Below are 26,240 nucleotides of genomic sequence, written 5' to 3'. Positions count from 1 at the left end.
ACCATTAAATCATGCATGTTTAGTAGATCTAACAATGCAGTACCAACACCTAACTAAGCACTCTTTTTAGCAACCACTACTTGACCATTGTCTTTCTCAAATTCTTCATGAACTTATTCCATTATTACTTTTCGTTAAATATTAGTTATTTTTAGGGTTAATAGGCCTTTACCCCCTGTAGTATAGACCACTTTTGGTTTTCCCCCCTGTAAAATTTTTTTGTCAGATTTGGTCCTTGTAAAAAAAATTGTTTTAGAATACCCCCTAGGCCAGCTGACTGTGCATTTTTGCTGAGGTGGTATGCTGCGCACCTTTTTCTGATAACGTGGCACGCTGACTGTGTAATTACTTTTATTTTTTATTTTTTTAATTAGGTACACGTGGCATTTGTGTTTTTTTTAATAAAAATAATAAAAAATCTTAAAAAAATTCTAGAAAAATTAATAAAAATGAAAAAGAAAATATGAAAAAATAAAAAAATTTGAAAAAATAAGGAATTTTTTTTTAAAAATCTGGAAAAATTAATAAAAATAAAAAACGATTAAAAAATAAAATAATCTGATATAATGAAAATTTTTTGAAAAATTAATAAAAATAAAAAAAATCTGGTTAAATGAAAAATAATGAAAAAATTCTGGAAAAATTAATAAAAATAAAATCTGGAAAAGATTAATATATATATATATATATATATATATATATATATCAAAATTTTATAAAAATTAATATATTTAGAAAAAAAATCATATATCCAGAATTTTTTCAATAACGGAAAAATGGAAAAAATTCATATTTTTTTTTTTCAAAAGTAAGAAGTTTTATTTTAATCTTCTTTCTATAATTTTTAGAAAATTTCAAGATTGATCATTTTCAAAAAAAATTTATCTTTTTCGAAAATTTAGTTTTTGTAAATATGATTAATCTTTTTTCAAAAATTTCAAGATTGATCATTTTCAAAAATTTGAAGATTAATCATATTTATAAAAATCATGTCCGAATAACAGGATACAATGTATATTGATTGACACCGGTATATAAATCATGTTATACGGTTGAATGACAAGTACTTTCTGGAAGGAAAAAAATATGAATTTTTTTCATTTTTCCGGTATTGAAAAAAATCTCGAAATATGAATTTTTCAAAATTTATTAATTTTTCCAGAATGTTTTCATTTTTTTAATTTTTCCAGATTTTATTTTTTATTTTTAAAATTTTCCAGATTTTTGTTTTCATTTTTATTAATTTTTCCAATTTTTTTAAAATTTTTTGGTATTTTTTTATTTTTTTCAGAATTTTTTTCATTTTTTTTATTTGTTAAGAATTTTTTTCGTTTTTTTTATTTTTTAAAAAAAATTAAAATTTTTTTAATTAAAAATAATAATTTAATGCCACGTGTACCTAATTAAAAAATTAAAAAATAAAAATAATTATACAGTCAGCGTGCCACGTCATCAGAAAAAGGTGACGCAGCACGCCACCTCAGCGAAAATGCACAGTTAGGTCGCCTAGGGGGGTATTCTAAAACAAAAAAAATTTACAATGACCAAATCTGACAAAAAATTTTTACGGGGGTGAAAACCAAAAGTGACCTATATTACAGGGGGGTAAAGACCTGTTAACCCTTTTTTTTATAAGTCTAACTCATCTTCGCAAAGTTGATTTGTAAGATAATGGATGGAACTATTTATAAACTCTAATAAAATGTTTTCTTTACTAAATGTTGGATTTTAGTTTTTTTTTTTCAATACTTAATATTTTTTTGTCATTTTTATTGATCAAATAACTTTATTTTATATTTTTTTATTTTTATCTATACAAACGGAAATATGGACGATACTTATTGACATTTTATTATTTTTATTAATATTATGGTATTGATGTTTTGGCATTATTTATTGATCAAATAATTAATTATTTTATGATTTCCCTTTATGTGTCATGATAGGTTATAAAATAATGAAAAATTAGTTTAAAAAAATGAGTGTTTATGACGGGTAAGTTTTTTATGCAACTGCTTTATTAAGTGTGCAAAAGAGAGGGAAAAAAATCTTATCACTTTGATGTACTTAACAGACATTTATTGATGATTTTAATATTAGGATATATTTTTTTACGCTAAAAACTATTTGATTGATGTAAGAAGATGATTAACTTTATGAATTATATAAAGTAATAAAGCAATTTGTTAAACGAATAAGAATGGTGGATGAATATGGCTGAAATTGTCAAGTTTGTATATGTTATTATCTTCATTATTTACATGTTTTTTGTTTCAACAAACATTGAAGGTAATTTATTTTTATCCTTTTCAAATTTTCTTATTTACTTTGTAAAGAACATTTCATCTCAATTTAGTTACATTCTTTTATTCTCTTATTTCATTACAGCACGTCTTCCTCAACCGAAGTTAGTTTGTAGAATAGATTATGATTGCATTGCAGTGAAGTGCCCAACTGTTCTTGTACCGAAGTGTATAAATGGTAAATGTGATTGTATTGAAATCTCGGCCCCAATAGATTATGTTCTCACATGAGTATTGTTTTAGTGTTAGACGAAAGAGAGTGCACATACGTCTTGTACGAGTGTTTCACAAGTTGTCGTTTAATTATTGAGTTGACACCCAATAATTTGAATTTTCTTTTTTAACATTGTAGTTGTAGCTATGTTTTTGTACTCTAATATGATGGTAATACAATCAAATAATTCAACAAAGAATATTATTTAGATTGTCTAATTTGGTCGTAATTTTAAAGATATTGCATATCAAGCATATCATGTTTTCTTTTTAACCCTATTGTCTATCTGAATAGCTTTAATTGTTAAGATATAAAATTGTTTTTGTTTTACTTCTAAGACTATAATTTTATATTTATATAATAATATTGTTACACTTTTAATTTTTTCTCACTTATAATTTTTATTTTGCTTACATTTTAATTTTTTAAGAGCCTCGAATGCTTTGTTAGCCTTTAAAAATTATGAAATAACGAGCACGTCACTGCAAAATTATAATAATCTTCTGTAATAATTATGAAGGTCTTAAATTAATTGTTTATTTTGATGTGTTGTCTTAAATTTAGTAGATTTTTCCATGATTATATAAACCAATCACAATTTTCCTTATGCTATATACTAAAGTGTGATTTATATATTTTTCCATTTTAAAATAAAAGATGTATAACTAAAGTCAATATGATTAATTAGAGTAATAATTTATCATGCAAATGACGTGTGATTTAAAATGAACATATGTTAATAATTTTTAAAGAACGATAGTATAGACTAAAGAACCAAATCTCCATGGTCGGATACAAATTTTAAGTTATGTTGTTATCATATATAGTTAAAAGTTTCAAATGAAAATAGTTGGTGGTTTTTTTTTTTTTTTTTTGACAAAAGTCAGTGGTTGTTTTTATGCATATTTATATTTATATTTTGATTTTGATCATTTTAAAATCCATTTGAATTATAAGATAAATGCGTAAGAATAATTTTTTCTGGTTAATTCTCTATACTTTCATTGGTATTCTTTGAGAGAGATCTTGAGCTTTGTTTTGTAAATTAACCCCGTGTGATAGTTTGTATCTACTATTTTGATATTTGTATAGGTGTGATCTATCTTGTAAGTGATGATAATACAGAGTAGGAAATATCTTTAGACATATTGCTTTGATTGAATAAGGTGGATTTTCCTAATCGTGTAAATAAGCCGTTTTTGGTGTGGGACATCATCATTTAATATATAATCCAATCATTTTTTAGTTTATAACACCCCATATAATTTTATACTAGATAATTAAAATAACCGAGTCGAGTTACAGAAGAATTCAAATTTCTTATCTTACATCAGGACAAGATATGCTACATAAAGTTTTACATGATTTATGATTCTTAAACTAAGTAACTCTTAGAGACTATTCTTCAATTGTTCAAGTCGAAATTGTTGCAATCTTCACATGTCTATCTGAATTACAAAAAGGATGGGGTCAGATCTACTACACTGTAAATAGCCTCTAATACGGTTAATCGTAACATATGCATATAATAATTTTGGGAAATGCTAACCGGTGCTCCCAGGCACTGATTAAAGATATGAAAAAGAAAAGTATATAGTAATTAATGCATTGAAATTGTGTAATTAATTTATAATAAAGTCAAAAACAGTTTCCTTTTATGATAATAATTCTCTTTTATGGTATGCTTAACCAGTGCCCCAGGGACACCAGTTAGCAGGACCCAAAAAATTTCATGTAATAATATGATTAGTAAATAGTTCACAAATAATAATTGTCAGTCAACATAAAATTGATTTAGAAATAATAAAAGTTGAACATACAATCTTTATCTTGTTAATTTTACAGACAATATTGAATGTGAGTATCCAATATTGCCTCCTATATCGGCAACGCGTTAGATGTAATAAATCAATATCCACCGACACTAATCTCACATTTAAGCCGTAACCTTTAGATGTTACTCCCTCCGTTCCTTTTTAAGTGTCACTTTTGAAGAAATTTTTTGTTCCTATTTAACCGTCACTTTCAAAGTTCAATGCAACAATAGATGTTGTTTTACCAACATTACCCTTAGTTATTTATTGTGGAGAGAGAAATATATGAAATAAGATATTAAATGACTAAGGCTATTATAGTAAAAGTATAGATTATTGTATAAGAAAAAGTAACATTTATTGAATGTCTTGGTTTGTGTAAAATGTTAAAAAGTGACACTTAAAAAGGAACGGAGGTAGTAATAAAGATCTCGATACCCTTAATTAACTTGTCACCAAAACCATTAATCAACATATTTATCCACTGAAAGATTATTTGACAGTCACGATGCCCTTAATTCAATGGCCATCGTGTCCTTCAAATAAACGTTTATATTCATCCCTATATGGACATCATTTCGGTTTAAAGTGTTTATATTCAACAACATTGCCAAACAGTCCAAACAACAGACAATCAAAACCCCTTGCCTTTCCCATTATTTTTTCGGAACTGTTCACTGTTAAAGGGATTTTCTCAGAGTTTAGAATTATTTTTGTGGTAAAAATAATTTTAATAGGGGATGGCCCAATGAAATTGCTAGGAATGGTAGCTGTTCATAGGTAGCTGTTCATATGTGGTAGACGGCAGTGATATGATGGAGGAGGCCTAAGCTCTATGTCTCAATCCCTCTCCATAAATATAACCATCACAGCCAAAAATACAAAAAAAAGAGCCAATTTCGATCAATCCAAACCTGCAAAAAAAAAATCACCAGAAACAGAGAAAAAACCTTCAAAACCTTTTTTCAACAAAACCAAACACATCAAACAGAGCCTTTCAAACCATTCACAAATCCGGTACAAAAATCGTCGTACAAAAACCGCAAGTTTGCAAGCCAAAGCCGAATAAGGTAGAAAAGGGGAATTTTTTTTCTAGATCTAGGTTGTTTGATTTTGTTTTTGTGAATTTTGAGTCTGAAAACGTATAGAGGAGGGGGAGTAGAAGAGAAAGAACAAAAAAAAATAAAAAAAGGAGCAATTTTTAACTCCGGTGCGGCGGCGCCGCCGCGATGGCTCGCCGGCCACCGCACCGGAGATAACTCCGGCCACCACTCTACTTTCGGAGAAGATAAAGAAAGGAAGGAGAGAGAAGAGAGCTTCTCTCTCTAAAAGAAGGTAGAGAGAGAGAGGGAAAGAAAAAATGAATAAAAAAACCAGTACAACCTATATATACTACTAAACCGAACCGGTTCAGCCTTTGAACCGGACTGAACCGGTCTAACCCTGTCAGGCCCACGCCCCTGCATCCTTTAGGTCCAATCTGCATCATTTTCTTCTTCTTGCACCCCCAATATTACTGCCTACACCCCCAAAAATTTTAAAAATCAAAAAAATTTAAGTTTTTTTTTTTTCAAAATTCAGGAAAAACGTTAAGATTTTTTTTCGAAGTTAAGAAGATTTTAAAAATTTCTGGAATTTAATTTTAAAAAGTTAGAAAAACAAAATCGAAGTTTAAAAATAGGGTAAGATTTTTATCTAAAAAAAGGTCTTTTTATTTTTCTACAAAGAATAAAATTTTGGAATGGATTTTTTTTGATGGCCGAGATTTTGTTCAACATTTTGACAGTCTGTAGGATTTCATTGTGAAATTGATATAACACCCCAAATTTTAATACTAAAAATTATGTTTGTTTTTTTAAAAAAAAATACATAAATAAAGTGGAAAAACTTTTTAAACATAAGTCGTAAATTTTATTCACAATATATATTAAAGGTTCATTTTCAAAATGAAGGTCAGAGTTATATAGAGCTTTGCATGACAAATAAATAATTTAGAAGACACAATTACATCCCTACGCTAAGGGAGAATTTTCTATCAAAAGTGTTGCCCAAAATGAAAAGGACTCTTAAGCCGATCTTTAACTCTATAATACATAAAGTTGGGTACTGGACCCACCACTAACATCATCCTAAAGTCTTTCTTCCTACCAACTACGTGAGTGTATGTTACACGTAAATTCGACCCGTCTTGATGCTGAGTTAAACCCCCAAGGCAAAATACTTCGCTCATTCGTGAAGGTGAAGTCTTCATCTTTCACCGTGTATCTCGGCTTCCTTCGAAATCATCATAATCTAATGGTGTATAGCTCACGCACCCACTGAAAGGGTCACCAATCCGAAAATAACAGATATACAATAGCGGAGCAAGATGCATAAACAGAATAAACATTATACGTGAATTAGAGATCTCATTCTAACTCACGTACGTAAACAAGTATGAAAATAGTGCTCTTAATAAAACTCATTAAGACTCGATTCCTAATGCAATATTTATATGTCGATGCATATGATTTCAGAATTAATACCGCTCTGCAGAGGGTTGTGGCAACGTCACTGGGGAGATGAGTATCTCACTCATCTATCAGACTCGATGATCCACATTGGGATAAGGTGGTTCCATTCTGAAATACACACCCCGTGCCACCTCTCCGATGTGCACCTCGTGTTTCCTCTCTAGTGGCCACGTAACTATGAAATGCATGAGCATACAATTCTCCATATATGCATAAGCATTTCTAATCATATGCAATTTCTCAAATATATCATCAACATATGTAACTCATTATTCTCAAGAATAAGACTTTGCATATGTAAACATTTCCTCATCTTGACAGCCACGTATTCTTGAACACGTAAGCATATATGAAGCAATTATAAAGATAAACATCACGTCATTTTTGTGGAAAAATATATAAAAATATAGAGGTGCCCTTGCCTCGATTAGCTTTCCCCCCAAACAAATACGTCCTTTTCTCTTCTACCTCATTTAGTCATCAAAATCCCTCAAGAACTGAATAGCCTTCCCATAGATGATATTCTAAATTTTCTCACATCAATAACAACTCCAAGTAAAGGCCTTTCTTTCTCCTATCACTGATTTTTCCAACTCCCACTCAAAATTTCTTATAATCTCACATGTCTCTCAAAGTTGACAAAACCAACACTCAAGAGAAAGGAACGAGAAAATGAAGAAGTAGGGAGATGATTGGACTTGAGAAAGAGCAAGACAACTTGATCATTTCCTCATCTGGAAAGCCACGATTTTGAAGATTAAGAATAGGCCCAAGACGGGTTACATGGTTAATAACATGCCCATTTCCTACTCTGGTTTGTAGAAGAATGGATCTTGGTAATTAGGCATGACACCAAAATCCGTACATGCGAGTACCCGTCTAAACCCACTCCAATTGGACGGGATTTCTCGCTTTGACTAGGTTTGGATATGAGTTTGGGTTTTTCTCGATTTAAAAACATGGCTACAAGACGGGTTACAAGGATATAGGTATCCACCCGAAACCCTCACCTAAATCCATCCCCGAATGCTAAAAATTACTTTATCACTCTTTTTATATAAATAAAAACGCAAATCCTAAACCATTTCACTCAATCAGTAAGAATGTCAGTATGTGTTTACATTCACCCGAGTTTTCTCTCTTCTTCCACATCTCACACCCTCAATCTCTCTCTTCTACATTATAACATTGCCCTATGGGCTGGAAAAACTTCTTTCTGCATTTAAAAAAAATGATTCGCTTTGGATACGGGGATGGGCGGGGATACTCGAATCCGCCAGAGACGGAGACAAAATTCAATTTCTCATCCCCGTTGGGTATGAGTAGGGTAGTAGGTAAGTATTTGACAATAGGGGACGGGATGGGAAAGACAAAACCTATCCCGACCTCGCCCCATTGTCTTGCCTACTGGTAATTTGGAGTCGATTGTGAGGCAAGTATAGTCTGACAAAAAATTGTTTCATCCAGGAATCAAACTTGGGTTCTCCCGAACAATTCTTCGTTTAGTGAATCTCATTAATCACTTAAGTCTGGTTAATTTAGTTGTCGTAGCTCGTTTTTGAACCTAAATAACATTACTTTTTACAATACAAAAAAAATGAAATTATTTTTTGTTTTTAGTTGTGTCAAAACATGTAATGTTTTTAGTTGAATGTTTATTCTATGTTGAACATAGGATTTGGATGTCATTACTATTTTTTTGTTTTGATGTTTTTAATGTATATTTCTATTTCAAAATTTCAGTTGTTTTTTGTTTTTGTATTTAACATATAATTTATTCTTCGCTTTATATATGAACTATTTTCTCTTTTTACATTTGTTTGTGCGAGTCAATATTTTTTTTCTTCCATTTGTACGTGAGAATCAATATTTATCACCGTGTTTTTAATTCAGCGGGGACAATTGTTGATATATGTTGATTTCATTTTTCTATCCTTTGTACGTGCGAATCAATATTTATCCCCTTGATGCTTAATTTAATGTCTTTGTGTGCTTTGGTGGTTTTTGTATTTTTGATGCTATTGCTGAGTGATACTATTTATTCTTAACCGAAGATCACAGTTAGCCTACAGTTGTGTGGAATTGGTCTGTTCACATTGTTTTCGACCTTAAATAAAAATTATCAGTCAAGGCTCCAAACTAACGTGTACAAACTATATTTCTCATAGTTCATCATTCATCTATTCAATAGGAATGTGATGTACTTTTTTCTTTTGATATTACACACTTATCTCATAAACTTTTTTATTTTTATGTTCGTTGAGACTTAGGCAAAGCTTTCTTCTACTGTGCAGAATTCCAAGTTTGACTTTGAGTTTTTTCCAATCGATGGTTGTGAATGTTATTCGAGGGGACAATGAACTTGATGAGCATCTAGATTTCTTTTTTGTTAGTCTGTGAAAGCATGTAGATTCATATGGTTTATACAATACATTGTGTAAACAGTTTGTCCGTTTTGTATTGTGTTTTCTACAATATGTTTAATATTTCTTTGTGTTTTGAAAGTGCATGGGTGAAAAAGGGAAACAAGGTGAATAGTTTCGAACAAAAAGGGGTATTTTTTACATTGTGAAGTTGAACAGTCTGTGAAAGGATGTGCTCTTTATCAATGCATCTTTAGCACAACAGAGTACAGAAAGAGAGATTGTATTCTTCTTTGTGGATTTCCCCTTGATGGTTAATATTATGTATGTGTGCTTTGGTGGTTTTTGTATTATTGTTGCTGTTGCTGAGTGATAATATTTATTCTTAACCGAATATATTTGGTCTGCTCACGTTGTATTTGAACTTAAATAAAAATTAACAGGATATTCCAGCCGTGCGTTGCACGGGTTCGTACACTAGTATAACATACAAGGTTCAAATAAATATTTAGCTTCATTGCATAAATGGTCCCCCTAAATAATTTGCAGTTTACATTTTGGTCTCATAAATCGTAAAACCAACATTTTGGTCCCCTTGGTTTTGTTCCGTCAATCTAAAAAGTCCTTGCATGTTAACTTTAACTTTAAATGTCTAAAGTGGAACCCAAACAATGTTGGTTCACCATAAACCTTATTAATTCTTTTAATTTTAACTGTTCGATCTTTTTTTTTTTATAAAAAAAGTGACTGTTAGATCATGAAGTCCAATCGTATCTTATGTTATACCATCACTATTTAATTTTTTTTCTTCAAAAACAAACACACTCCACGCCAAGTTCCTCTTTCTTTCCTTCTTTTACGAGAAGTTTTCTTCTCTCCACCATTGTTGCCATCCGAGGTCGTATGACCAAACCAAAACCACCATTTAATTCCTCTCTTCTTCCTCTTCAAAAATCACCCATTTATTTTTTAGATCTGTGAAATTTCAAAAACCTCAATCATCACCTTCTCTCTTGTTTCCGGCCACCTCGATTTTTTTTGCCAATTTCTTCATCAAAAATATTTTAAAAAACCCATAAAAACAAAAAAAAAAATTTAATTTTATGATTATTCTTTTCCTTTTGTTTCCATCTTTCTCATTTCAAAAAAAAAAAAAAAACTCTTCTTCTCTCTCACTAGACAACACCTAATCTTTTTTCCATTTCTTCATCTTCTTCCCCAGCTTCTTCATACAATCTTCAAGAACATTCATAAAATAATCCAAAAAAAAAATCAATAAAACATAGATATGTTGTGCTTTTTACGGTCCCATAATCAGATACCAACACAATCTTCATCCACACTCACATCATCTCTAATCCCATTCATTCATTCGATTTCACTTCAATTTCATATACTAATTTTCCATCACTTGAATTCTCATCTGGCCATCATTTTCATTCTCACTGTTTCCATTTAATCAACACAAATCTGAAACCAAATGTTCCTTAATCCAAATTAAACATCAGAACCAATTTCCTAGTCAAAATTTGCAAGATCTCACAATACCCTTTTCTCATAATCACACTTCAAAATTGTTTGCCAAGCATCAAGGTTGTCTATAGAAGAAACTGACCAGAAACTCATTCCTTTCACACACTTTTCCGGCACGGTGGGGGTGAACTCCGGTGCAGTGGTCGCCAACAAAGTTGCTTAGGTCGCAAAATAAATATAGGGGTTTTGTTGAGGGTTAACAGCCAAAGATCTTTTTGACTGACGGAGCAAAATCAAGGGGACCAAAATGTTGGTTTTACGCTTTATGGGACCAAAATTTAAACTGCAAATTATTTAGGGGATCATTGATGCAATTAAGCCTAAATATTTTATCTATTCTTTGTATTTTATCATATCATGTCTCCATATCCTGACCATTAAACATGCCATTAAGGCCTAATGGCCGGAAAAAGTTTTGGGTTTTTACACTTTAGCCTAAAGTGTTCATAGCTTATGATGCACATTTCTATATAAATAATTTAAGGCCTAATGAATGGAAAAAGTTTTGGGTTTTTACAATCTACTAGTATTTGACCCGTGCAACGCACGGGCAAAAAACGGTTAATGTAGTAAATTGAAGTATGAGTTCTTAAACAAATAACAAAGTGAATAAGTTAAATTATATAGTTACTCTATAACAACTAAATATATAGTTCTTAAATCAAATACTTATATCTTTCATAATACTGATTTTAATATTTTATATTAATCGGTATTATCAATTGACAACGAAAATGACTGGTTTTCATAAAACTATAATCAACCACTTCCTTAATCTATGTATCTTAGCAACATGATAGGAACACCAACCTTCAAGTTTAAGTGATGGTTTGATATTCCTGAACATGTTATGTTTTTCAGAAACTCGGATGTAAACCAATGACCTACAATATTTATCCTATGTGATATTTATTTTAATATTTTAAATAAGTAATTACTATTAGTTATCAAAAAATGTCAATCGTTCTGTAAAACTATAATAACCTACGTAACAATGTGGCTATGGTACAAACTAAAGGAAGTTTTTTTTTAAATACATATAACTTATGATGAATTGAAAATCATATAAAAAAACCTATAGTTGTTTGAGAAATACAAAGATTTCGACTAAAATCAAATACCTTTAGCCTCCTATGTTTGAAAATTTTAAACATTTGAATAAAATCAAATACTTATAGCCTCCCGTGTTTGTTTGAAATATAAAACTATGACTTAAATCAAATACATATTAAAAATCAATTTTTATGTTAGGTGTCAATAGTAGACACCTAAGTAATAATATTTTTTGGAAATAACACGGAGTTAGTGAAAGAAATTATTACACACACCATTAGATAGAGTAGTTATTGAAATTAATACATAGACACCATATAATAGAGTAGTTAATAGTTCATACAACAATCTGAATATGGTTATTGGGAACGTGTTAACTAAAACAAAAGTTGGTGAATACCGAAATCACAGTTTTGGTGAAACCCCATGTTTTCATGGGCTGATTTAGACATTATCCTAAATAATGTATAAACAAAGTAATAATATAAAACAATGTAGAAAATACAATAGTTGATATTTATCTTTCTCGTATTAAGTACGTCATTATCAAAACAAAAAAGATGCAAAATAAATATTGCTTCATGTTTTCTATATGGCTTAATAGTTTTATCATGCCACTTTACTCAAAGTCGTAGATACATAAACATACTTGTTTAAATTCACTCAAAGGACACTTTCGGTAAACCCCGATGTTTTTGGGTTGAAGAATGGATTGACAAACTATCCTAAATAGGAGATAAACAAAGATTTATATGTATAAATTTAGACCAGTTGAGTAGGCAATCAAAGTTTCCTAAAGCTTGAAAGCTTTGGGTAACCTTAAAGCTGGCTAACCAAGAGGCTACAACAAATTGAAAGAATGTAAGGTAAAAGAGCGATTGAGAATTTAGCTATGGTACACTCTAGAATAATGTTTCATGACAAATTGCAATCACATTCAACACTAAAAGAAAGAACACTCGATTCAATTCTTTATACTTCTAAGCCTCTATTGTATCCATCTTGAAACTCAGTGGATTGAGACTACTGCAGAACAAATCAAAAAGTAGAGAGTAGATTAAAAATAAAAGTTTAATAGAGACAAAAGTTGATGATATATTAATAATTTAATTGCAGCAAGGAAATATTGAAAAGAAAATAATAAACTAATATGTTAATCTATATATGATTAATGACTATCGTTGTTTTGCATAAATATCACTTAAAAAACGTGAAAGAATTTAAAATTGTCATCTTAATTTTAATCAACTTAAAAAAGTTAACTACAAAAGTAGAGTTCTGCTGTATAAAAAAGTGTAAACCAAATGAACATCTTTAAAATTCTCTTTTTTCCACCCTTTTCTCCCATAGATTATAAATCAAATGTCCCTCTTGTTTTTCCTACGCTACTCCTCAATGAGTTTTAGAATTCTCTCTTTTCCATTCCTATATTTTTCTTTTTTTCTACAACTTAAGTGTTGCCACTAATAACAAAATGATCAAACATATAATAATGGAACACTAACCACTTTCCTGAAGATACAATGAATAAATATTGTTTGAACTAATTAAAAGAAAACTCTCAAATGGTAAAGATACAATGAAAAAATATTGTTTGAACTTCATCCTCTAATAACGATAGAAGCCAAAATTAAAAAAGAAAAAATTGTTTGAACTTTATCCTCTAATAACAATAGAAGCCAAAATTAAAAGAAAAAATCGGTAGAAAATGAATCCGTACAACATCTTGCTAATTAGAGTGGAAGGAAGAGTGAGAATGTTTTTCCGTAGAACCCAACAGTCGCATCCATTTGACCACCTCATTAATGTTTGGCCTGCTATTTCAATATTCAAACGGGATCAATTAACTCAAAATTTTCAGAAGACAACAGAAAGAATTTATGTAGTGATCATATGTTAAACTTACTTATAAGAGCTTTTTAAACTACACTCTTTGGAATTTTCAATCAATGGCCTATTGTAGGTTTTAGCAGTAACAGTAACATGTTGTCTTAACACCAATGCCCTGACTCAACACAAAACTCATATTAGTGTGAAACTCATTCTTCTATATAACATCAACCTTTTATACATAGAAGACCACACTATATATTAGAAGTATTTCTCAAGTATACAAATACAAATACTAAACAATAAGAATAACCAAGAAGTTCATACCACAATTTTATTTGCAATATAAATCACACTAAGTAACTGATGCCAATTTAGGGAAATTAATCTATTTTTCAGAAGCAAAAATTAGCATAACAAATAAAAAGATGGAAGAAGCAGTAACAACTCAACATAGAAAACAGTAATGAGAGTTAACAATCTGATATGAAGCATGAAATCATTTACAAAGATGACTAACATGTTCACAATGAAGAAACTGTCCTCTATCCAAAAGCTATAAATGACCAAAATAGTTTAAGAAATCTGAAAAACAATTACTCTAGTTTCAAACCAAGCATAAAAGCTTGATACATACAACCTGAAATACACCAGAAACTTTGTATACCCCATGAAATTAATCAAAAAACTTCACCTTGAGATGCAAACGACCCATTGAAATGATGCAAACGTTCCCAATAACCAAATTTGAAATTTCTTTGGTCATGTGTCACTTTCCATATTTATAATTTAAATCATTCATTGAGTTGTGCATATGAATCAAGTAAAATAGTTCTAGATTTTATAAATATCTTAACTGTTATTCAAGTCATTTGGACCTCAGGTTTTGAATATTATATAATGGTACATATAAAGCTAAATCAAATAAAAATGGGAATTAAGATAGAGAACAAATCAATGTAAATTTGTGAGGTTATTACTGTCAACAAACAAAAGAAGGATTCAGAAAGAAAGGAAAGAAACAATAAAAAGTTGCAAAGACACTCAATAATGGGAAATACATATGTGGCACTAAAATATAATTCACAAATCATTTATTTCAAACAAAAACATACATATTAATGCATACTAAATATGATACTTTCAATAATTCAGTTATAAAAGTCAATACCCATAGAAAGAATTGAGTCATACCAATCAGATGCATCAAACTCCTCCAACTAACATTTGAGTTGCTTGTTCTCCCAACAAAATCCTATAGTGAATTATTATATCACATAGCTCCCACAATTTTAATTTGCAATCTGTCACAAAAAAAAAAACTACAAATTTAAAGTAAATTTAATAAAGGATATGCAAGTATGAGTTAAAATAAGAGCAACTGAAGCATATTCTTAAAAGTAACTTTTAAGAATTCAGATAAGTTCGAGTTGCTTCCAATGAAAGTTAAACATGGTTAAAATTCCAAATCCCAAATATCATAAAGAATCATCATCATTGGACACAACAAAGAGCAAATTCAAAGTAACACATTTAACAAAGAAATAATACTTCAAGCTTCATAGCAAATATGAATCATCACTGATTGTCATTTAGAATTTCAATTGCCCTTTTCTCGGATAATTAAATATTAAAGCTTCAAAATAAGAAAATAAAATAATGGATACCCAAACTGAATGTGGTCCTAAATGAGGATTTTTTTGTCAGGTCAGTAGTTCCTAAAATGAGGATTTGGCATATGAGTAGTTTACCATGTGATGACTTAAATAATCATAAACTATTACTTACATGCTCTTATTAGTGAAGGCACCCTCCATTTGATTTCCATTTGCCCACTCAGTAGCTGCAAAGCAAGATCTATGAATTAGAAACATAATTCAAACATGGAGTCATCTTAACCTCAATAATAGTAATTAGAACAAAATAACCCAAACAAAAGGGTCATATATTTCTACAAAAATCACCACAAACGAAATTCAACTCTAACAAAACACAAACAAAGTATGCAGAACCTCATCAACTCCACGAATATATATGTAAAGTGTGCAATAAAAAAACCAAACAAAAATCAAAATGAATAACATAAAATAGAAGAATTGCTACAAAATTGAAAAACCAATGATAATACGCATGAGAGAATTGAAACATACAACCTCCAATAGCACCAAAAGCCATGAAAAAAACCCATGAAAATTACTAATAATATCAGTAACTCCATGTTGAAAAGTTACTCAATAACAATCTAATGTCATTATCATAGTTAATACTTCATTAAAAAAATTAAGAGCTAACTAAATCATACTGAAAATATACTTCTAAAAATTCAGATTTTCAGTTAAATATACTTCTCGAAAATACCCATCAAATGTTTAAAATCAACCATGAAATAATTCCCAAGCTACCCAATGTCAAACAAATCACATTCCGATGTCCAAAATATAATGGTCAAACATAAAAACACAAATCAAAACAGCGAAATTAAAACAAAAAACAAAAAGATTTGTGTACATTTCGACATACTCTGATGTTGTGATGCCTTTCTTCTATGCTTCTCCCAGATTGAATGAATCTGGAATCACAAATGAATTATCAGACAAAAAATCAGAATAAATCGAAGAAACATATTGAATGAATCTGAAAATTCGAAAATGGCCATGGATGAATCGTTACCTCCGTCGCAGAAGTGTGTGTTGCTTCCTTATTCTATCAGTTGTCGATTACATCATAAAGTGGATGAAATGAAAAAAATCTGAAATTTTTTTGTGAAGAGGAAGATAAAGAACAGTGAGTGAGAGATTGAAGGGAAAATCATAAAAACCCTAATTTTGTTTGATGGGAAAAATTAAAAAGAATGAAGAATGACCTGATGATGTTGTTGTAGCGGCGAGAGAGAGGGAGAAGAATGGGGATGAGTGGTTGTGAGGGTTGAGAGAAAGAGGTCGTGTGGAGAGAAAGGGAGAGAGAAAGAGAAATGAAAAAAAAGAAAAAAAAGAGAGGAGAGAAGAAATGATATTTTAATGTTGTATGGGAATTTTAAGAGAAAAGATAGGAGGGGAGAAAGATTTGAATTTTGAATTTTGAATTGAAGAGGGAAAATGAGAGAAAATGATATTTTAGTGTTTGTGATTGATTGAATGCTTAAAATGGTAAAAATAAAAGTAGTATTTTAATGTGACGTGGCAAGAATGATGTGATTGATTGACACCTAAGATTAGGAGACTAAAAGTTGTTCCCCATTTGTATATTATTAAGATTAAGATTAAGATTGACATACTCTGATGTTGTGATGCCTTTCTTCTATGCTTCTCCCAGATTGAATGAATCTGGAATCACAAATGAATTATCAGACAAAAAATCAGAATAAATCGAAGAAACATATTGAATGAATCTGAAAATTCGAAAATGGCCATGGATGAATCGTTACCTCCGTCGCAGAAGTGTGTGTTGCTTCCTTATTCTATCAGTTGTCGATTACATCATAAAGTGGATGAAATGAAAAAAATCTGAAATTTTTTTGTGAAGAGGAAGATAAAGAACAGTGAGTGAGAGATTGAAGGGAAAATCATAAAAACCCTAATTTTGTTTGATGGGAAAAATTAAAAAGAATGAAGAATGACCTGATGATGTTGTTGTAGCGGCGAGAGAGAGGGAGAAGAATGGGGATGAGTGGTTGTGAGGGTTGAGAGAAAGAGGTCGTGTGGAGAGAAAGGGAGAGAGAAAGGGAGAGAGAAAGAGAAATGAAAAAAAAGAAAAAAAAGAGAGGAGAGAAGAAATGATATTTTAATGTTGTATGGGAATTTTAAGAGAAAAGATAGGAGGGAAGAAAGATTTGAATTTTGAATTTTGAATTGAAGAGGGAAAATGAGAGAAAATGATATTTTAGTGTTTGTGATTGATTGAATGCTTAAAATGAAAATTCGAAAATGGCCATGGATGAATCGAAGAAACATATTGAATGAATCTGAAAATTCGAAAATGGCCATGGATGAATCGTTACCTCCGTCGCAGAAGTGTGTGTTGCTTCCTTATTCTATCAGTTGTCGATTACATCATAAAGTGGATGAAATGAAAAAAATCTGAAATTTTTTTGTGAAGAGGAAGATAAAGAACAGTGAGTGAGAGATTGAAGGGAAAATCATAAAAACCCTAATTTTGTTTGATGGGAAAAATTAAAAAGAATGAAGAATGACCTGATGATGTTGTTGTAGCGGCGAGAGAGAGGGAGAAGAATGGGGATGAGTGGTTGTGAGGGTTGAGAGAAAGAGGTCGTGTGGAGAGAAAGGGAGAGAGAAAGGGAGAGAGAAAGAGAAATGAAAAAAAAGAAAAAAAAGAGAGGAGAGAAGAAATGATATTTTAATGTTGTATGGGAATTTTAAGAGAAAAGATAGGAGGGAAGAAAGATTTGAATTTTGAATTTTGAATTGAAGAGGGAAAATGAGAGAAAATGATATTTTAGTGTTTGTGATTGATTGAATGCTTAAAATGGTAAAAATAAAAGTAGTATTTTAATGTGACGTGGCAAGAATGATGTGATTGATTGACACCTAAGATTAGGAGACTAAAAATTGTTCCCCATTTGTATATTATTAAGATTAAGATTAAGATTGACATACTCTGATGTTGTGATGCCTTTCTTCTATGCTTCTCCCAGATTGAATGAATCTGGAATCACAAATGAATTATCAGACAAAAAATCAGAATAAATCGAAGAAACATATTGAATGAATCTGAAAATTCGAAAATGGCCATGGATGAATCATTACCTCCGTTGCAGAAGTGTGTGTTGCTTCCTTATTCTATCAGTTGTCGATTACATCATAAAGTGGATGAAATGAAAAAAAAACTGAAATTTTTTTGTGAAGAGGAAGATAAAGAACAGTGAGTGAGAGATTGAAGGGAAAATCATAAAAACCCTAATTTTGTTTGATGGGAAAAATTAAAAAGAATGAAGAATGACCTGATGATGTTGTTGTAGCGGCGAGAGAGAGGGAGAAGAATGGGGATGAGTGGTTGTGAGGGTTGAGAGAAAGAGGTCGTGTGGAGAGAAAGGGAGAGAGAAAGGGAGAGAGAAAGAGAAATGAAAAAAAAGAAAAAAAAGAGAGGAGAGAAGAAATGATATTTTAATGTTGTATGGGAATTTTAAGAGAAAAGATAGGAGGGAAGAAAGATTTGAATTTTGAATTTTGAATTGAAGAGGGAAAATGAGAGAAAATGATATTTTAGTGTTTGTGATTGATTGAATGCTTAAAATGGTAAAAATAAAAGTAGTATTTTAATGTGACGTGGCAAGAATGATGTGATTGATTGACACCTAAGATTAGGAGACTAAAAATTGTTCCCCATTTGTATATTATTAAGATTAAGATTAAGATTAAGATTTGTATATTATTAAGATAAGATTAAGATTTGTATATTATTAAGATTAAGATACCTCAAGTGTTCATAGCTTATGAGGTACATTTCTATATAAATGAAATTGCCTAGATCTTGTTGATGAAAGATGCCGGTATTGAGTGCTACAGATGATTTTGGAAAAGTCATGAAACTAAGCATATATCATTGTTCCAAATCTAATTTATGTGTAGTGACAGTGGTATATGTTGGTTTTGCAAACAAAGAAGATATGAGCATAATTTGTACAAAATGCAGAAAAGGATAAATGATTCATTCTTCATAAATAAATTAAGCCATGCTTATAAAGTATAAACATGATTATGTTTTTCTTGGAACCACTCATCATGAGAATCATAGAAATGACTTGACTCAATAAAAATGTACTTAATTACTTCCTTAACAAAAAAAGAAGCTATAAAAGCATAAATAGAGAGACATGACACACCCTTGTTCCATTCCAAGCTGATTCTAGCAAACACCATTCATCTTATCATTCAACTTCTTCCTATCCATCACAAACTTCTTCCAAATCGCAGTAATTTCTCTCTGAGTCTCCAAAGCACTCTTTTTAGCAACCACTACTTGACCATTATCTTTCACAACTTCATGAACTGTAACACTACTAGTGCCACTTATCATCTTTATCCTCGCAGTAAGTGAATCAAGCTCGTGCAACACTTTCTCTATATCAGCTACAAGGCGCTCTGCTAAAGTCCTTGAGAAATCCTCCCTAATGACAACGCGTAAAACGGTTATGTGTTGAGCATCCGGGGGCATGCTGTATGCTGGAACAATCCATCCGAAGCGCCTCAACAAGTCGGAGATTTGAAATTCATCAAAGTTTGTGTGGTCCTTCAATGTGAAGGCCACCAAAGGTACACCGTCGTCTTTCGACACAATGTTGAAGCGCCCCATTTTTTCGAGTCCCTCTTTTAGTACTATCATGTTGTCTCTGCAATTTTCCATCACATTTTTATACCCCTGCAACAAGTTAATGCAAAGAATTAGTACATTATATAGTTTTGAAGTGTTTTACAAGAAAAATATGAATCTTCAAAAAAGTTATGATAAGTATGTAAAAGGGGTATGTTTGGTTTGTATTAATACCTCATAACCAAGACGTATTAGTTGGTAGTATTGAGCAATGACTTGACTAGAACCTGCAATGCATAATTTTGTGAAAGAAATTAGTACATATACTCGTTATACATGACTCATCTCTAAACTTTTTGTTTAGCTATTGAAACTTGGATATGGATTTGCCACAATCAGGAAATCTAGATCGTACGATCAAAAGATCAAACAATTCACATTTAAACTTTATATTTTGAAATTAATATAGAAAGTCAAATATGAATCGTCTGATCTTGATTTAATAGTTCCGATCACACGACTATGGCACATGCTTGCTAGATCCAGGGGATCGAAATCCACAAAAGTGCACGGGGTTTGTTGTCGAATTAATTCTTAAACCAAGTGTTCCAATTATGTGTTACCTTTGGAGAAGTTGAGGGTAAAGGTAGGTTGATCAGCTCCTAGATAGTTGATGTGAAAGATGAGTTCTTCAGGCAAATCTTCCTTGCTTCTCCAAATAGCCCAACCAATTCCAGCATAGACAAGACCGTATTTGTGACCACTAACATTGATACTCTTCACCAATGGTAAGCGGAAATCCCACTCGAGTTCTGGATAAATAAATGGAGCAATGAAACCACCACTAGCTGCATCCACATGAATAGGAGTGTCCCATCTACAAAAAGAATTTCATATATTAGTTCCTCAACTCCAAAATGTAAAATAAAGAGAAGACATTATGGAAGTTTTTGAAGGTTTATTCAATATGAAACATACCCAGTTTCCTTATTCTTTTCAACAAGGAGATCGTTTAAGCGTTTAACATCTTCAAACTCTCCATTTAGCGTTGAACCAAGGATAGCAGCAACACAGATGGTGTTCTCATCCACCAATTCCACAGCCTTTTGAGGGTCCATTACATAGTATCCTTCACTTAGCTTAACCTCTTTCAATTCCACTTCAAAGTACCTTGCAAATTTCTCCCAACAAACCTTCACAAGATGAACTTCTCATAAGGCTTTTCCTCTTTCAATTAGTTCGAAAACACGATCATTATACACATTTTATATATATGTACCTGGACATTGGCGCCAGTGACAATGTTGGGTTTGTCATAAGGCTTTCCCTCTAGTTTTCTTTTGTTCTGCCACTTCCTTTTGAATGCCAATCCAGCTAACATTATAGCCTCTGATGAGCCAACAGTGCCAACACCAACTGCAGCCTCATTTTCTTTAAGTGGTGCATTGAAAAGATGAGCTATCATGTTAACACACCGATTCTGCATATATCCATATACAAGTTAGAAGCAACTACTAGTGTTGTTGGGGGAGTATTTTTTTAATTGGTCATGGATTTTCCATAATTTTTGTCATTGAAATGGCCTACTCTGTCCTCATCCAATAAAAAGAAATTTTATTTAGTCACTTATTATGAATTTACGTTTATTTGTTATAGCGACACATACTCATTTTAATTAGGTATCTTAGCACCTGAGTATTGAGACCTCCAAAGCTAACAGTGGCATCATACAAAGATGTTGGTACTCATGAAAAGGGATTCTCTAGTCTTGAAATTTTTTTATATATAATAAAATATTTTATTTGAAAAGTACAAATATTTCAACAACTAAAATCATTACTCCCTCAATCCCATGATATTTGTCGCATTTAAAAAAATTGTTTAAAATGACTTTTAGTTTCACCTTTAATGTTATATAAATTGCTTATTTTTTTTTTCAATCGTATCCTTAATTAATATTATGTATATCATTCCCCGATAAATATTTTTTATTTTGTTTTTATGATATTAATAAATACATAAAGTTAACTTTATAAAATTATCATTTTCTTCTCTTCATTTGTAGTCAAATATGACAATTATAATATGACAATGACTTACGGGTTGCCTAACAAGACTGTCATCATCTTTAATGAAGATTAATTAGGATAAGAAATAAATGCAAAAGGAAACAACTTTTGCCCGAACTACATTAGACAATGACTTACGGGTTGCCTAACAAGACTGTCATGAATGGAGGATTTGAAAAGAAAATGGTGTAATCAGGCAGCATTTGGATGACATTGTGGTTGGCGATATTGGTGACATTGACCAACTATAATGTTACAAATGACGTTTTTCTTTCTCTTTCACAAAGTTTTTTTGTTTTGTTGTACACTTATGATATTGTGGTTGATCAATATCATCAATGTAACCATAATATCACCGGAGTGTTATTCAAGTATAAACTGGAATGATATTGCCTTTACCTATACATCTATTTTTTGTTTGTTTGTACTACTTACTATAATTAACACCTCTAAGATTGGCATTCACAACTTTAACTGTTTTTTTTTGGTAGTGTAAATGTTTGAATTTGAGGGAAGGTGTTCAACTTAAATTTTTTAATGTTGGGGGTGTTAGTTTCTGTTTTACAAACATTGTGCATATACTATCTTTTAACATAAGTTATTAAAAACAACATTAAATAAGACATTTTTGAAATGTCATTTTCTATAAAAACATTAAATAAGACATTTTTAAAATGTCATTTTTTATTTTTATTTATGTTGTTGATTTAGTGATCAACACATACTCAAATAAAATATATATAGAGAAAGGGAATGTCGTGACTTAGATTTAAACCCACAATTCTACCTAAAATATTTTCAAAACAAAAATCACTAGGTTGTAACAATGATGACATATTCTATTAACTTTTACTTTTCATACTTCAAGATACTTAGAAGTATTATTAGGGACTCATTTTAAAAAATAACTATATCTAATAATTTAATATATAACAATGAATGGTTGATTATACGTTGTCTAGGGACAAAGTAATACTCCCTCCGTTTCAAAATGAGTGTCGCTTTGGCCAAAAAAATTTGTTTCAAAATGAATGTCACTTTCAGTTTCCAATGCAATAATAACTTTTTCTTTTCAATTGTACCCTCCAATTAATACTCTGCACACTACTTCCAAAGTATTACTTTTAAAACTAACCAATAGTTAATAAGCATAATTTGGTAAAATAACCATTCTCTTTCTTTTAATCATTGCATTTCTTAATATGTGTGTAAACACCTAAAACGACACTCATTTTGAAACGGAGGGAGTAATATATTAATAACATAGTCTCTATGAGCTTAACTCATATATGAGCTCAATTATAGTAGTCTCTATATTATTAATCCTATATATATGTATATATATATTGTTTTCAATACTTTCCCTCTAATTAATTTTATGATATTCTTTTTAAAAAAATATGTTATGAGTATCACTCTCAATTCAATATTTTCTACTAAATATTTGTTATAAAGATGGATACACTAAAAATAGTAAGTGACAAAATTAATTTGCTAAAATTGAATTTTTAATTATAATAAAAAATCATTTACCCACAAGATGTGCCTAAAATTGAAAAATACAAAAGGTCAAAATACAAAGGTACCCAATTATATCTTCTCTTTTATTTTTGAAAAAATAAATAAATATAAATATATATGGCACTTGTAAGGGTATAGAAAAAATATATTTCCTGACATATTTTTTGTGGTGGCCGGGGTTTGAACCCTGGACCTTGCATATATTATGTATAGCTAAGCTCACGAGGACATATTTCCTAACTTATAAAACAAAGAAAAGGAATTTTCAAAACATTTCGTAATTTTATTTTAGAATTAATTGGAAAATTAAATATGGGGTAAAATGTGTTGTGGAAAATTAAATATGGGGTAAAATGTGTTGTAATCATCATCAAGACCACTAATATTTTCAAGTTTTTGGTGGTGGCCGGGATTTGAACCGTAGACCTTGCATATATTATTATGCATTGTCCATACCAACTAAGCTAAGCTCACGAGGACTTAACTCATCTACTACTTCCTTCTTTTTTAGTTGTCATTTTCGGATTTAGTTTTTCACATTCAAAGATAACTGAATAATTTTTTCACATTCAAATACAACCAAAGAATGTTGATAAAACTACTTATCTTCTTTTTTTGGTAATATTCTTAATTCTTAATTGTTTACTGTCTTATTTTATTTCATATATTTCTCCATGTGCAATAAATAATTAATAGTTAAGGTAATATCCACAAAACAAAAATTAATAAATTACTCAATGGAAACAATTTTTTAAAAAAGGAATTGGGGAGTAGTTAACGGAGGGAATCTCTAGCTAATGAAAAGCAATAAGGCATTTAATATATGCATCAATTAAGGCAATGTCAAAGAGAGGAAATTAGATTAATAAGGAAAGAAGATACCAGGAAAAGAAATGTTTAAATAATCAACATATCTGTACCTAACGCGCAACTTGTGTTTATTTTAAAAAAATAATAATAATATTCTATATGCCATGATATGTTTTTTAATACTATTTTATTACAACAAATCAAATAAAGGATTCATAATTCATAAACAAAAAGTAAGTAAAAGGTATGATACTATGATGTAGGGAAGGTCTACCTGGAGCTCAGTGGTGACGGGGTATTCATCCATGTCAACGTAGTTCTTGTTGATGGAAGCCATGATGAGTTTATCACACTCAGGCTCCATCCAAGTTGTCACAAAGGATGCCAAGTTCAATCTAGGGTTTCCATCAAGCATCAATTCATCGTTTATTATTTGGTATGCTGCATCCTTTGGTATAGACTCATCTGGCATCTTGAATCTATAAATTAAATGTATGCGTAAAATAATTAGTATGTAAATAATTAAACTACCTTGATTCTCAAAATATGATTTCCTAGATACCATAGTTATTTTACTAGCAAACTATCATTCAGCAACATAAATATTTTTTTCTTGACAAGATCAATGCAAATTTATGGATTTAAGGTTAACTTGATCATCAGACGAAGACAAAGGAGTTGATGATCACATGAAGTGAGGTCAAGTGTTTGATCTCACACATGTTATAATACTAACAAATTAACGATTAACGATAATAACATTGACCGTTTAAAAAATAAAATGATCAACATAAGGTTGTTACCTAGGAAGTGAAGTTCTGACATAGCGGGAAGCAAAGGTTGAGTGGACGGAAACATCAGACTCGGAGGCTGTCTTTGAGAGAACCATGGTTGTGAGAATGAGAGAAAGTATGTTTGTGTTGGGTGTGAAATAATGTATATGAAACAGGGGACCTATGCAATTATAAATAGTACTGAGATCAGTGCGCTACATGTTTAATTTAATTAACTAATTAATTATATGATGTTAAAGGACCAATCAAATAGTTTTCAAAAAATAAAAGGACCAATCAAACACAAGTCTATGTTCCTCTCAAAAAAAAAATTCAAGTCTATGTTAAGTCAGAGACTCATTCTACCGCGTGTAGCTTTATTAAAATGGTTACACTGAACTTTCACATGTCAATGTGATGTGATTATAATAGAAAGAAAAAAAAGGTAAGTTTTTTTTAATTAATTGGGGTCTTTTTTTTAAAGGTAATTATGGGTCTTTGTTTTTTCGTAAGGCAATTATGGATGTTTTTTTAACTAAGGAAATTATGAGTCGTATATAAATAGGGAGTTTCTACGGTACACCCTTAAATTAAGGTGTACTGTTACACCTGTTTCAAAAATCAATAAGTTAACGATAATTTTTATGTAATAAAGAGATATTTATCGACTTTTATATTTTAGAAAATATTATCCCATAAAAAACATATCATTCTTTATAAGAATTATACTAATTTTTTTTAACATTTTATTGAAAAATAAATAATCAATATTCACTATTATGAGTAATAAAAATTTAAAAAAAATGAATTTTGTTTTGCCGACATTTATGAGAAATAAAATATAATTATTATAATTATAAATGATAGAAAATATTTTTTTCTAAAGAAAATAAATCATTAAACTATACATTTAAATACACGGGTGTACCGGTACACTCAAAATTTTCGAATATACTGTAGAAATTGCCATATAAATAACTTCTCGTGGAAGAATAGTGATTTTTTTAACAAATATAAAACCATTTACACGCTGTTTTGACGAAGAAGTTTTGTTGCAAACAAAAAGTCCCACATATGGAGCCAACAGAAATTGTATACCAAACATTGGCAAAAACAACAAGAGAAATATATTTCTACAACCATTTTTAACAATTTGTGTGACAACATTCTTTCTATA

The 26,240-nt window shown here is 30.4% G+C and overlaps 1 protein-coding gene and 3 long non-coding RNA genes across 7 annotated transcripts; 1 reads left to right on the top strand and 3 right to left on the bottom strand.

The window, feature by feature from the left end:
- Nucleotides 1–2,148: 2,148 nt before the first annotated feature.
- LOC146939539 (uncharacterized) lies at nt 2,149–2,583 on the top strand. Its single transcript, XR_015031679.1, has 2 exons — nt 2,149–2,289; nt 2,389–2,583. It is a non-coding gene; the product is annotated as an uncharacterized LOC146939539 (long non-coding RNA).
- A 10,100-nt stretch (nt 2,584–12,683) lies between these two features.
- LOC146939538 (uncharacterized) lies at nt 12,684–16,634 on the bottom strand. 4 transcript variants are annotated; one of them, XR_015031678.1, is made up of 8 exons: nt 16,487–16,631; nt 16,294–16,372; nt 16,144–16,192; nt 15,412–15,466; nt 14,818–14,927; nt 13,700–13,798; nt 13,514–13,610; nt 12,684–12,819 (listed from the first exon to the last, which is right to left on the bottom strand). It is a non-coding gene; the product is annotated as an uncharacterized LOC146939538 (long non-coding RNA). The 4 variants fall into 4 exon arrangements; XR_015031677.1 differs by having other exon boundaries at nt 13,514–13,607; XR_015031675.1 differs by lacking the exon at nt 12,684–12,819 and having other exon boundaries at nt 13,318–13,607; nt 16,487–16,634.
- A 256-nt stretch (nt 16,635–16,890) lies between these two features.
- LOC146939537 (uncharacterized) lies at nt 16,891–17,362 on the bottom strand. Its single transcript, XR_015031680.1, has 3 exons — nt 17,241–17,362; nt 17,048–17,126; nt 16,891–16,946 (listed from the first exon to the last, which is right to left on the bottom strand). It is a non-coding gene; the product is annotated as an uncharacterized LOC146939537 (long non-coding RNA).
- A 1,911-nt stretch (nt 17,363–19,273) lies between these two features.
- Nucleotides 19,274–25,228, bottom strand: GAD2 (glutamate decarboxylase 2). Its single transcript, XM_085753161.1, has 7 exons — nt 25,094–25,228; nt 24,565–24,769; nt 21,170–21,370; nt 20,869–21,083; nt 20,514–20,767; nt 20,125–20,177; nt 19,274–19,998 (listed from the first exon to the last, which is right to left on the bottom strand). Exons 1-7 carry the CDS (start codon nt 25,177–25,179, stop codon nt 19,486–19,488), a joined length of 1,527 nt encoding a protein of 508 aa, XP_085609287.1. The 5' UTR covers nt 25,180–25,228; the 3' UTR covers nt 19,274–19,485.
- Between the last annotated feature and the right edge of the window lie 1,012 nt (nt 25,229–26,240).

Source organism: Medicago sativa, chromosome 3, assembly GCF_051527215.1.
Source record: "Medicago sativa cultivar Bolivia chromosome 3, Bolivia_mono, whole genome shotgun sequence".
NCBI classification, from domain to species: Eukaryota; Viridiplantae; Streptophyta; class Magnoliopsida; order Fabales; family Fabaceae; genus Medicago; species Medicago sativa.
The sequence above is the reverse complement of the archived record's forward strand: the minus strand, read 5'-3'. Positions and strand labels throughout refer to the sequence as shown.